The following is a 14,424-nucleotide window of genomic DNA, read 5'->3' on the forward strand; positions in this document are numbered from 1 at the left end:
CCGGAAGCCTCAGGAGGGGAGAGTGTTCTTGCACTCGGGTCCTGCTTGCGGGCTTCCCCCAGGCACCTGGTTGGCCACTGTGAGAACAGGATGCTGGACTAGATGGGCCACTGGCCTGATCCAGCAGGCTCTTCTTATGTTCTTATGTTCTTAAGTATGTCACAGCGAATTCAGCAGAACTTATTCCCAAGCTAAATGTAGCACTAGTGTCCCATAAAATTTAGAGCCATACACAGCTTGGGTCCAGGAAATTGGAAGGACCATCTTCACCTATATAATTCCGTCCGTATGCTAAGTTCTAACTCAGGGGTACTTCCTGAGGGCTCCCTGTTAAGATCAGTTAGGTTTGTTTGTACAAGAGACAGGGACTGCTCAGTGGTGAACCCAAAACTACAGGACTCCCTTCCAATGGACTTATGCGTTGCCCCTTCACGTCCGGCATCTGGGTGGGCCTTGAAGACTTTCTTCTTCATGGCTGCCTTTAGTTGATTCTCCTGTCAATCTGTACAATTGTTCTACGGTGACTATTCTCCTATTATACCCTGACTCACTCCTTTCCACGGCACTTTATGAGGGTGTCGCTCTAAAAAGCAGCTTAAAAATACTTTTAAGTAGTAAATAAAATCAGCAAGTGCAATGCATAGTTGCAAACTGCACGCAGCTGTAGAAATGCACGGATACCGAAAAGGGGGCAGGGGAACAGCATGACCATCCTTGGTATGTTTCTAGCCTCTGTCTGCAGTGCATTCACAAATATAACCACTCTCTCTGCAACTAAAATTTGAGAAGCTTAGCGGCCTTTGCAAATGGAAACCATGTGCTGCCACCTAAGAACTAAGGAGATGAAAACACCAGGAGCTTTGAATAATACCTTCCCAGTTTTGTGACCCTTTCACCCTAAGCCCCTTCAGAGCATGCATACAATATTTAAGCTTTGAACAAAAACATGCCAATATGACCTCTTTTGTCTCCATTCGCTTCACCCTGTTCTTTCTACATTCTAAAAAAGAAAGTTTTCTCGCGAACTTTGTGAAGACAAAAGGGGGGGAACTGTCCCCCCCACTGTTGCTTTTGCCACAATAAAACTGCATCTGCAGAAAACACCACCCCAGCGCCCCCCCCCAAACCAGCTCCCCTGCAGCTAAAGCTTTTATGATCCTTTTGTGCAAAACTGGAAGGCCCACAAGGTTTCCTCTTGCCTCCAGCCTTGCTTTCTTAGTCCCCAGCGGAGAACAACAGTCTGCCCCCATATAGGCCACTTACCCTTAGGCAGAGCTCTTCCCACTGTCTGTGCAAGTGCCCTACTTGCTCTTGCAGGACCAGCACATCTTCCGCAAGGAGGCAGCGAGCCAGATCCGCCTTCATAGTGCCAAGTTCTTTTGCGTTTTCGCTCCAATTGGAGAGTGACTTCTCCAGCTCCTGCATTGAAACACCAAAGGGGGGAAACAAGCAGCCCTTTCAGAGGAAGCTCCTGGGAGGTGTTTTGTGTGTGTTTTCTCACTCCAAACCTTTTGGGTTAATCCTATGATTGGCCTGCAGGAGGGGAAGGGGAAGGAGGGGAGGGATTTGCATATACAAGCAGGCAGAAGAGGAGGCTCAGTGTCTGTGGTGGGACAAGGGGGGGTTGCACGGGGGCAAACGTTTTCACCCTTTCCTTGTAAATTGCAATTGAAACTTTCATTCCAGCTCCTGGAGGTGTTTGGAAAATTAAGTAAAAAGGTTTGTGGAGTCTGGTAGGATCCTGACTCTTATAGTTCTTGCAACTGCTGCTTGAAACTATTAGAACAAGAAAGTCCCCCCCCCCCCGGTGCTCAATGGAGCTTCATCCAAAGTATAAGATTTCCTTCCCCTGCAGCCTGAGGGGGGAGGGGAAGGAAATATGTTGTCAAGGTTTTAGCACCCAAGTGTTTCTGTGCCACCTCAACAACTTAAGTCCGTTTACTGTGACATAAATCTATCCTTTATGGTGCTGCAAGAAAATGTGTTTATCTTTCCAGTGGCCGCAGGTCTCTAATGTGATACATTTCTCAAAGCAACAAAAATTAGCAGGGTCCCTCTTTTGGAATGTAAGAGCTGTGCAGGACAAGCCTCTGTGTTTACCGGTAAGGAAATCCCACTGAGTTCAATGGGGCATACTCCTAGGAAAGTGCAAATAAGGCTGCAGCCTCAGATTGGAACCCTGTGTGAACTTGATGGACTGCCTTCAAGTCGATCCCGACTTATGGCGACCCCATGAATAGGGCTTTCATGGTAAGCGGTATTCAGGGGTGGTTTACCATTGCCTTCCTCTGAGGCTGAGAGGCAGTGACTGGCCCAAGGTCACCCAGTGAGCTTCATGGCTATGTGGGGATTCGAACCCTGGTCTCCCAGGTCGTAATCCAACTCTCTAACCACTTGTTATGTGCCTTCAAGTCGACTACAACTCATGGCGACCCTATGAATCAGCGATCTCCAACAGCATTTGTCGTGAACCACCCTGTTCAGATCTTGTAAGTTCGGATCTGTTGCTTCCTTTATGGAATCAATCCATCTCTTGTTTGGCCTTCCTCTTTTTCTACTCTCTTCTGTTTTTCCCAGCATTATTGTCTTTCTAGTGAATCATGTCTTCTCATTATATGTCCAAAGTATGATAACCTCAGTTTCATCATTTTAGCTTCTAACGGTAGTTCTGGTTTAATTTGTTCTAACACCCAATTATTTGTCTTTTTTGCAGTCCATGGTATCCACAAAGCTCTCCTCCAACACCACATTTCAAATGAGTTGATTTTTCTCTGGTCTGCTTCTTTCACTGTCCAACTTTCACATCCATACATAGAGATCGGGAATACCATGGTCTGAATGATCCTGACTTTAGTGTTCAGTGATACATCTTTGCATTTGAGGACCTTTTCTAGTTCTCTCACAGCTGCCCTCCCCAGTCCAGCCTTCTTCTGATTTCTTGACTATTGTCTCCATTTTGGTTAATGACTGTGCCAAGGTATTGATAATCCTTGACAAGTTCAATGTCCTCGTTGTCAACATTAAAGTTGCATAAATCTTCTGTTGTCATTACTTTAGTCTTTTTGATGTTCAGCTGTAGTCTAACCACTACACCACACTTACTTGTGGGAAAAGCCCTCCATGGCATTTATTTGATAGCACAACTGCACTCCAGCTAGCCTTGTGTTGGGTGGGCCTGTTCTATATGGGCCTTTGGTCTGATCCAGCTCGGCTCTCTTGATGTTTTTATGTTACCACAGATGTATTTCAGTCATCCCTTCCACCACATAGCAGGATGGCTGCTTTTCTTTTAAAAAATGCCACATACCTTCATTAATTTACATAGACATTGATTTCTGCATCCATCCTTTTGTCTTACAAACAAACAAAACAAAACTGTGAATGTTAAGGGGGGAAAAGAGAGCTACAAAGCTACTCCAGGAATTGGAGGGGGAAAGGTAAGATGGTGATTTTACAGGTATACGCCCTTCTCCACAGGCTGATGTTCTCCATTCCAGATCCAGCATGTTGAACACCTACATAGCCAACTTTTAAAACACAAGAATTATATCTCTTTACAAAGAGTCAGTCCAGGGTCTCCGGGGGGGGGAGGAGATTAGACCCCTTCCTTTTTTGGAATCAGGGTCCCAGCTAGGCCCCTATGTCTCCAGCATCCTACAATCCAATCAGCATGAAAGGGGAGTGTGTTAGCTACTGAGAAGAATCTTCTAACATCCTTGTCCTTTCCTGCTGATTGGAGCCAATCAGAGTGAAAGGAGGTGAATCAGCCACTGAGAAGACTCTTCTCAGTAGCTATCACACTCCTCTTTCACACTGATTGGCTCATAGGGGCATCTGTTGTTGTGGGAGAAGGTGCACAGGGAAAGGACTGAGGAGTGTGGAGATGATGATAGAGAGTAAGCAAGCGGGGGGATGTGGCTGTGAGGGGCTTGGCTGTAAGGGGACGTGGCATGACTATCATGAAAGGACCCTGCATGTCTGAATTTTCCACTACACTACTACAAAGAGTGCCTCTGCCACTCTCAAGGCAGTACATCTGCATGCAACCTTAATTCCAGGGGCGTTACATCTACACTTGCCCAGTATCCTGGTTTAATTTGCTTTCCAGTGATATTTTAGAACATCAGGAGCTGAGGCCTGGATATATTTTGAATCACCCTACCCAAACCTGCTACCGTCCTGTTGGGCTACAACTTGGGAGGCTGCCTCGAGCCATTCAACTAGCATACATTCACAGACAAAAGCAAATTAGAAAAGTTCCTGTAGAAGTTAGAGAAGCCAATTGCCTCACATGAGGAAGCCACACTTTCCCAGAAGCACTTGAGGCCTCAGCTTCCCTGGGCAATAAGACAAGATGGCTAAAGCATCCGTTTTAAAAGCTAAGCTAGGGAACTATTGACAGCTCAGGGTTTCTGTACCTTAAAGTGCTCCTTAGCTGCCTGTATCTCATCATGCTCTACTGGGAGAGGATCTTTGATGTTTGCCTGGAGCTCTTGAAGCCTGAGGCCCAACTTTTCAGTTTGCCTTTTGCAGCTCTCCCAGGTCTGTAATTTCAAAGAGAGAAATGAAGGAAATTAATGGATGGCAGTCAACATCACTTAAAAGGATGAACAAGGCTGGTAGCAATGAAGACTGGAACTATTATGTTGTTGTTTTCTCCAGACCAAAAACAAAAAAAGCAAAAAGTGCTAGGCACTGCTATTACACTCAGTGGTGTCAATGCAACATCCTTCTTGATCTGTAACTTCCTTTATTAGCGTATTGTCTTTTGCCCAAGCTTTCTTTGCAACGGTCCCAAAGATTGGGGGAATCTAAGTTTTTAATAATTGTTTTGGGGGGTGGCTTAGTTTATTGACAAGGTGGCAGAGGTGTTCCCCCCATTTTTACACTTTTAAAAAACATTGCTGGTCACTGATTGTGGTTCACCACCAGCTGCTATTTGTTGTTGTTACATAAGAACATAAGAAGAGCCTGCTGGATCAGGCCAGTGGCCCATCTAGTCCAGCATCCTGTTCTCACAGTGGCCAACCAGGTGCCTGGGGGAAGCCCGCAAGCAGGACCCGAGTGCAAGAACACTCTCCCCTCCTGAGGCTTCCGCCAACTGGTTTTCAGAAGCATGCTGCCTCTGACTAGGGTGGCAGAGCACAGCCATCACGGCTAGTAGCCATTGATAGCCCTGTCCTCCATGAATTTGTCTAATCTTCTTTTAAAGCCGTCCAAGCTGGTGGCCATTACTGCATCTTGTGGGAGCAAATTCCATAGTTTAACTATGCGCTGAGTAAAGAAGTACTTCTTTTGTCTGTCCTGAGGGTTACATGCCCTCAAGTTAGGGTGTAAAAAATGTGGGGAGGGGAATTGTTGCCACCTTGTCCATAAAGTAAGACATTTAAAAACCTGTATTTTACTGATGATTTTAACGTTTTATTTTATTTTTTGTAAACAGTTTTATTATAATCAAGTGCTATGCAAATCTAGTTACATAAATAAAATAAAAAAGGTTAAGCCATTGCGTCAGAAAATGTTCTTAGAATTTGCCCACCTTGTTGAAAAGAGCTACCACCCCCCACTTTTTGTGAAGGATGAATGGCCCCACAAAAATAAAAAGTGCTTGTCAATTTCAGAAATCTAGAGAACTGGTATCCTGCCTGGAAACCCTGGAGAGCTGCTGCCAGTCAGTGTAGAAACCGCTGAGCTAGACTGATTCAGTATTTGGCAGTTTCCTATGTTCCTAAAATTCCAGAGTTAGGACCCAACCCCTTCAATTAGATTTGACTAAGTAACCAGTGGACACCAGGCGAGAGACTCATCCTGTGCACTAGCACCCAGCTCCAGTCAAAGGAAGAGACTGAAAGTAGTCCAGCCACACCTCCGACAAAACCCTCATTATGCTAATAGGCCAGCGGAGGTCAGGTGGTACACCCTGACCCCTACCAAGGCTTCTGAGTCAGGCGTAACTGTAAAGCACATCTAACACATGTTGAAAGCACACGGCTTCCCCAAAGAATCCTGGGAACGGTAGCTTACCCTCAAAGAGCTCCATAACAAACTACAGTTCCCACAATTCTTTGGGGGAAGCCATGTGCTTCAAATGTATGGTTTGGATGGGACCTCTACGAACAGCCATATTTACTCAGAATTAGTTCCCAGTGACAGCTGTTGCAAAGAGATGAAGATGTTTAGTGGTTATGGGCGACCTCTGTGTTTCTCAAAGAACGTCCAGGTCTCCCGGTTCTCAAGATGAGTCAACACCCACTTGGAACCTCCCTATAGGTATATGGGGGTTCTGAACTCTCGTCAGGGCCTTCTCCTCTGAAGAAGGGTGGCTGAGCTTTATGCAAAATACCTGTATGGTGCCCTGAAGCTGCTTTGTGACCTTCTCCAGCTCAAGCTGAGTGTTGCTCCAGTTGTCTTGCAATAACTTCATTTCCAGCTGTATGGCAGCTTTGGCTTCAGGGTTTGCCACACCAAGCAACGTCTCCCCAGAGTCCAAGGTTAAGGCGTACCTGGTTTGCCACCTCTGAAGGAGGATCTCCTTGCTCTAAAAAAGAAAACAGGCAAACATGGCGGAACCTTAATCATATAAACTACATGCAAAAATGCCCACAAAACAATGAAGCAATGCCGGAAGCGTTTTAGATAGCTTTTTAAGAACCGCTGCTTGGAGAGTGTTTCTGTCTAAAATGGTGTCTTGGTCTGACTTCTAGAGCATCCATACAATAACAATATAGCACATTTCAAAAGTTGGAAGTGCTTATTTATTTATTTATGTCCCCCACTTCTTCTTCATCCAAGAAATTCAAGGCAACAAGTGGGGTCCCTTCCAGTCATTTTATCCTCACAACTGTGAGGCAGGTGAGACTGAATATTGGCTCAACCAGGAACAGAGTGCCTTTAAGCACATGCTCAGATTAGGAATTTGTGATCGGTAAAAAATGGAAATGGAATGCCTTCAAGTCGATTCCAACTTATGGCAACCCTACAAATAGGGTTTTCATGGTAAGTGGTATTCAGAGGGGGTTTATCATTGCCTTCCTCTGAGGCTGGGAGGCAGTGACTGGCCCAAGGTCACCCAGGGAGCTTCATGGCTGTGTGGGGGTTCGAACCCTGGTCTCCCAGGTCCTAGTCCAACACCTTAACCACTGCACCACACTGGCTCTCAAATTACAAGTCCCTCAGTACAAAGACCCACTCCTGGTACACCCCCTCATGCATCTTGTTTCAGCAACCTAATATAGAGGGGGGAAGCTTTTTAAATTATTGATATAGTTAAGACAACTGGGAGTCAGAAATCCTTTTTTAATATTCTGCAGATCACTTAAATCCCAGTCTGTCTCCTGCCCATGCCTAATTTAATGGCTTTGTAACACCTGATGCTGAGTCCCATTTCAGTTTTCCAGGCCTGCACCATTTCAATCTTTTTTTAAAAACTGCCTGTTTGCTTGTAGGAAAAAGAGGCCTAACCTTGAAATCGTGGCTCAGATTTCTGACTTGGTGCAAGCTGTACTTGTCCTGGCTTTTTGCAGCAGCTATGAAGCTGTTTGTGTCCGTAAGGAACTTTGTGATGTCCTGCAGTGAAGTTTTGAATTTTTGCCATTGCTTGACGCGGTTGTCAATCTCGCTCTTCCTCTGCAGAGCCATCCGGATGATGCTTTGCCACTGTTCCTTCAGCAGGGTGAGTTTGGAGATAAACGTGGTCCTGCAGTGGTCAGATTGATGAGTTAGTCAAGTAGCATATGTCACTGTCAACAGGGTGGAGCAGGTAGGGCGCTTGTCCCAGGCACCTGATTCAAGGGGGTGCCAACATAATTTATTATTATTATTGTTGTTGTTGTTGTATTACTACCAGACCTATAGCAAGACCTATAGCTGCAGGCAGAAACACTCTGTCCCTCAGAAGTTATGTGCACCAAAAATAGTCATGCATCTGTCCTGGTATTACCATCCCACGTCTGTGAGAGAGTTCCATATCTTCCCTTATTGCTGGCAGACTGCGACAATGACATCGACAGCTTTTTGCAGCATCAGGAGTGGACAGAACTAAAAAGAGGGCAATGAGCTGCCACATACTGGGTCAACATCCTCATCGAGCTATCCACTACAATCCCAAGGTCTCATTCCTGGTCAGTCATCACCAGTTCAGATCCCATGAGTGTATATGGGACAGTAAGATTTTTTGCTCCAATATGCACAAGTTTACACTTGTTTACAGTGAACTGCATTTGCCATTTTATCACCCATTCACCCTGCAGCCTGGGCAGGTGGACCACTTCACCAACAACAAGGGCCACGTGGAGGTGGAGAGGGACAACTTGGCCGACGACATTATGCGCTTCTGAGAAAAGAAGAAATGTCTCTCCTAAGACCACGTCTACTGGGGTAACTGTGTCTATCATTTGAAAATAAATTTGTTGCATTGTATTTGCATTGTTCTTGTTGTACTGTATTGTTACTGTATATTTTTTACTGGTTATTTCTTATGTAATTTCTTTTTTTTTGTAATATCTTTTAATATGTTGTTCACCACTTTGGAGGCCTTTTGGCCAAAAAGTGGTATATAAATAAACTATAAACTAAACTAAACTACTACTACAATTATACCCCACCAGCCAGTGAGATATTTTAGGAGGGGTGTCACATATTGTTGGCCATGTGCCCCCATCACAGTCTGGGCCACAGTCTGGCTGCTCACTGTGCATCAGCTGAAGCTTACAAACCAGGGCCAAGGGCAGCCCCACATAGAGTGCATTGCAGTAATCCAGCCTCCAGGTTACCAATGCACGGACTACAGTAGTCAGGCTACACATTGTTATACGTTGTTTATTCATTTGCAAAAATGTCAATACTGCCAACACTAAGAAAAAATACAATGGTGGTGAATAGCATAAAATCAACAATAAATCTGGACTTCCGGGAAGGGTGACTTAGCCTGTGCCTGCTTTTGAGACGGGCTCCTGCCTCAAAAGAAGCTTATTCAGATATATCAGTCAGTTTTTTCTTTTTTTTTTGACTGATTAAACTTCTCCCGGGTAGGGAGAAACGAAGAGATTAACCTCAAAGCCTATTTTTGTTGGGACGACCAGATCTCATTAATTTATGGGACGAGGTCCAGCCGACGAAGGTGGGACGGATTTTCAACAGCAAGCTCTATCTGATAAAGCGAACGTTCACCTTATCTTCTAAGAGAGAACGCACTAACAGGCAAGCACCCTTCTTTCTATATTTTTCTTTTACTTGACTTAAATTGTTGCTGTTTAAAAGAGATTTGCCAGATTGATCGGTTTTTGACATCTCACTGGGGAGCCATAACTTCTCTCTGCTACGCACTAATTAATAGCTTATCTCTGTTTTTGTTGCAAAAAGCTGTCCTGGATTTGCATTCTAAAGATATACACAGAAGAGGGATTTCTATTCCAGATTTTTATTTTGAAGAATATTATATTGTCTGAGACTACTCTCTTTTTGGTCTATTTTATTTTATTTTATTTTGACGAATCTGTTTTCTGACGACTGCCATTAATTGTTTCGATCCTGGGAACTGCATTTTGTTTACTTAACTATGGAGAGATAAGGCTGTCTGCTCTGTTTATACTGTGATGTCACCAAGTTTGGAGTATTAACCCAATTGTTGCTGAAATAAGAAGTGGTTTTCCTATATTTTTCTTTTAAAATGGCAATTAAGAAAGTGGCTGAGAATCTGGAAATAACTATGTTTCAGAAAATAATGGATGAGATTGAGATAACGAAACAAAACCTGCGACAGGGTTGTAAGGAGCTGAAAATTGAATTGAGTAAAATGACGCAGGAGATTAAAGATATAGGGGTCCCTGTGAGAGAGGTGACCCTGGAAGGGGTCCCTGTGAGAGAGGAGACCCCGGAGATTGGAACAAACGTGGAACAGGAAAAAGATTTGGAGTCTATGGACTTTAGAAATAAAATCTATTGTTTGGAGACACAGGAGATTAAAGACATAGGGGTCCTTGTGAGAGAGGAGACCCTGGAGACTGGAACAGGGGTCCCTGTGAGAGAGGAGACCCTGGAGACTGGAACAGGGGTCCCTGTGAGAGAGGAGACCCCGGAGATTGGAACAAACGTGGAACAGGAAAAAGATTTGGAGTCTATGGACTTTAGAAATAAAATCTATTGTTTGGAACCCAATGTTATCTCTGAAGAAATTAATGAAGATTCTAGAGATAAAGTTATCAATGGCATGGATAATCTTCTGGACTGGAATGATGTGATGGAGCCCAATATAGAGGAAATCTATGGAATTAACTGCAGCCATGTGACAATGGAAAAACTTTCAAGAGATGACCCAGTGTATTTTGAAAAAAAGAACAGAGATATGATTTTACAGCAGTATTTCAGCAACCTATTCAGAATGGATGGCAAGAAAATATTTGGGATAGAGGTAATTCCCATCAGACTCTTACTATATGACTATGGCTTTGACAGCAAGATTATTATGGAATACTGATAATGGAAGATTGGATACTGAAATTACTGGACTTAACAAGACTACTGAAGATGGAAGATGGAAAATGGAACTAATAGGGATAATAGAACAATGGCTACTGAAATTACTGAACCTAACAGATTCTGACGTGATGGATTAATTGAAATGTTTATTTTGACTATGGTTATGACAATAAGATTATCATAATTAGTAATGAGATGGGTTAATCGATATGCTTATCTGGAAAAAAAAATTGATAGATATATTTCTTAAAGAATTGAAACCTCTCTTTGACTTTTTGTGGAAAGAATAAAGTAATGTTTATGAGATTTGATGATTAAGTAAGATAACTATTGGAGGAAAGTGATTTTATAATATGACTTAAGAGACAGGATTGTTATATATTATAGACTTATAACTGATCTGATCTTTGACAAATGGGAAGTCAATATTTTACTCTTTATTTTTTATTTTTATTTTTATTTTTTTATTTTTTTTGTTTAACTATTTTTGATTTTGTTTTTTGTCTTTGAATGTTTTATGATTTTGTTTTGTATGTTTTATGAAAATTTGAATAAAAATTATTGAAAAAAAAAAAAATCAACAATAAATCTACATTCATAAAACAAGTACAAAATATATTACAAATCAGTACACTGGGTTAATACACAACATAGCTGGATCAGCCCTCGGGGAAAGCCTGGGGAAACAGTTTTAAGCAGGTGCCTGAATGCCAACACTATTCACTCCCTATCAAGCTTCTACTGAGAACCTCCCCTTAGCCTGTTGCTTCCCAGCTCATGTTTAGTTGGGAAAGTAATTTGTGATATAGGGCGGTCTCTAGCAAATACATCCCATCAGTGCAAGGATTTCTGCTTGTGTAATGGGACTTTCTCCCTCTCTCCCCCCCCCCATGTGTCAAACGCCTTCCCCAAATCTGCTCTGCATGGTTAAGGGAACCCCTCGGACACGGGCAGGGGAGGGGAACAGAGGGAGAGAAAGTCCTGTTTCTCAAGTGGAAATCATTGTGCTGATGGGACGTGGCCCTTAACACTGCTTGGGATACAACCCACAATACTCATCTGTGAAAGGGCTGCTAAAAGCAATGCTATAACAACTATGTCGAATTATACAAACACTGGAATGATCCCAAAGGTCATCTAGTCTAATATCCATCCATCCATCCATCCATCCATCCACTTCTTTTATTCTGTTTCATTTGATGTATAGTTAATGCTCTTTTGTTGTGTGCATCTTGCCACTGACATAGGTGATGGATTGTAAAGTGAGGGATTTTTTGTTTTGTTTTTGAACTGGAGTTTAACCTGCCCTTACAAGGTATTGTTATTGTTTTGTTGTTGTTTATTGCTGTTTTATAGTGTGATGATGATGATGATGATAACAACAACAATAATATGAAAAGAGTAACAGAACAATTCTATGCACAGCTATTCAGAAGTACGCCCCATGGAGTTCAATAGGGTTTACACTCAGGTATGTGTGTACAGCAGCCTTCCCCAACCTGATGCCCTGCTGTTGAACTATATCATCCCCAGCCAGAATAACCAATGGTCAGAGATGACATGAGCTGTAGTCCAACCACATCTGTGGAGCCAAGGTTGAAGAACATTAAATTAGACTGTACTATGCAGAATAATATATATCACCACTGAGAAATGCACCACTGAAGGTTCCCCCTCCCTTTTGCAGATCTTCACTACACGTCATGGGCAATATTTGCTGTGTTCAGAACAGCAATTCTCCTCAGGAAGTGTGGTGAAGTGGTGAGCATGTCAGACTAGGACCTGGGAGACCAGGGTTCAAATCTCCACTTGGCCATGCAGCTCACTGGCTAGTCTCCTTCTCTTAGCCTAACTTACCTCACAAGGCTGTTCTGAGAAATAAAATGGGGAGGGGGATTGACCACCACCCTTGAGCTCCTTGCAGGAAAGGTGGGATATGAATGCAACAATAAATAAATAAATAAATAAATATCCTGTACTTGGCTTCATGGCTCACTGTTCTAGGCACGGAGATTTATCATGCCACCTTCATGATAAATAATTGTCGGGTTCCAGCATCTGAACATCGGCCCCAGTTTAGTACAGACGACTGAACCATGTATCTTACCGGTTTTCTGCTTCTCCCGCTTCCAGCATGTGCAGAGCTTTTGACACGATAGAATTAAAAGTCTGCTGATTAACAGAAACCTCTGCTTGCAATATCTGTAAACATTGAACAAACAAATATATATATATATATATATTAACTGTGCTCCATGCATTGGTGAAGGCCTCTTGCAGGCACCATCTTATTTGGAGGTCTGTTCCGCACAACATAGGAAGCAGACCTTTAGCGTAGTGGCACCGACCCTTTGGAATTCCTTTCCCTTAAATATTAGACAGGCGCCTTCCTATTTCAACAAGCCTTTAAAGTAGAGACCTTATCCCTGTCTGTGTCTGTATTAGAATTGCTTTTTAAGATATTTTTAAAGCTTTTAAAAAAAGGTGTTTAAAGCTGTTTTGTTTTAATATCTATTTTTATGATGTTTTAGTGTTTTTGTTTGCCATCCTGGGCTGCAGCTCCTGCTGCTTCTTTTCTTCTCGATGATGATGATGATGATGATGATAATAGGGAAGTATTAAAACTACGGCACTTGACATATATCCCTTGAAGAGCTCCAGCTCACCTGGGCACCTTATTTCTGCTCCTGCTCTTTGCAGATGTGAATTCACACCCACAAAGCTCAGCAGCAAAGCATTTGGGGAGTAAAGAAGGGTGCCTTCCAGAGCTTGGACAAGTTACTTTTTTGAACTACAACTCACATCAGCCCCAGCCAGCATGGCCACTGGATTGGGCTGATGGGAGCTGTAGTTCAAAAAAGTAACTTTTCCAAGCTCTGGCCCTTGCCCTTCTTCCCCCTACAAAGGATCAGTGTGGTGGGTTTACATTCCAACAGCAGGAAGGGTGTGAGGGAAAAGTGGATGGAGCAATGGATGCGATGCGTACCTTTGTACACAAGGCTACCTCTGAATTATGCCAAAATCTTCGGTTTTAGCGCCACAAAATAACATACCCCCCTTCATCCAGGCAAGCAAGAGACACGGGCACTTTCTAGCCAGGCAAAAACACTTGAGGCGGGTGTGGGGCATAAATGGTGAGGGGCGTGGCCTGGGGAATGTCCCAAGGGGCAGATAGACAGGCCCCTGGGCCTGAGGTTCCCCACCACTTATTTACACTCTTGATGGGGTTCTCTCAGGGCCAAACTAGACATGACGGGGAAGACATCTTTTTTTATTCTGAGGCCAAGCTCAAAAATGGGGGTTGCAGGAGGCAAACGTTTCTCTGAAGCGACTACCCCCAGGTTCCTTTACGTCATTGCCGCCACCTCTTTTGAGGTCCTGGCAGTGGTGCTTCTTGCGGTCACAGTGGGCTGTAGGAAGCTGTCGATCCACTTGGTTCATCTAGCTCAGTACTGTCTACAGTGACTGGCAGCAGCTCTCCAGGATTTCAGACAGGGGCCGTTCCCAGCCCTACCTGTAGATTTCATGGGTTGAATCCGAGACATTCTGCATGCAGGTGACATGTTCTTATCATTGAGCTATGGCCTTTCCCACATCACAGCAGTAGGAAGCCAGTGTATAGCTTTTACCCAACAGTTCCCCAGAGCAGGGATGGGGGAGAAATTCGATTCAGGTCACATTTAAAGGCAAACTTACTGAATTCACATGTTCCAAAAACAGTATGTGAAACTGAAACACAGTCCATCTTTCAAAAATGTTCACTTCTTCAAATTTTGCAGTGCAATTCTCCAGCCAAGGAATATGTACAAAAATGCATCTACTGGGGCAACATGTGCATGCAAATGCATATATTCGAGGTCCCTGGTTCTCGCCAGACCTCCCCTCTGTGAGACCAAGGTGGCAGACTGCATGTACTGGAGGTTGGGCCCAAAGGGCAGTCTAGGGATT

At 43.6% G+C, this 14,424-nt stretch overlaps 1 protein-coding gene across 5 annotated transcripts in view; it reads right to left on the minus strand.

The window, feature by feature from the left end:
* The window catches only part of SYNE2 (spectrin repeat containing nuclear envelope protein 2), a 373,624-nt gene that overhangs the window by 56,288 nt on the left and 302,912 nt on the right, over positions 1-14,424 (minus strand). For all 5 annotated transcript variants that reach the window (XM_061612375.1, XM_061612372.1, XM_061612374.1 and 2 more), the window contains 5 exons: positions 12,584-12,678; positions 7,462-7,696; positions 6,344-6,538; positions 4,419-4,544; positions 1,264-1,419 (listed from right to left, as the gene is read on the minus strand). In XM_061612375.1, coding sequence (XP_061468359.1) covers positions 1,264-1,419; positions 4,419-4,544; positions 6,344-6,538; positions 7,462-7,696; positions 12,584-12,678 — 807 coding nt within the window. The remainder of the gene's footprint in view (positions 1-1,263; positions 1,420-4,418; positions 4,545-6,343; positions 6,539-7,461; positions 7,697-12,583; positions 12,679-14,424) is intronic.

This window comes from Rhineura floridana, chromosome 2 (genome assembly GCF_030035675.1).
Source record: "Rhineura floridana isolate rRhiFlo1 chromosome 2, rRhiFlo1.hap2, whole genome shotgun sequence".
NCBI classification, from domain to species: Eukaryota; Metazoa; Chordata; class Lepidosauria; order Squamata; family Rhineuridae; genus Rhineura; species Rhineura floridana.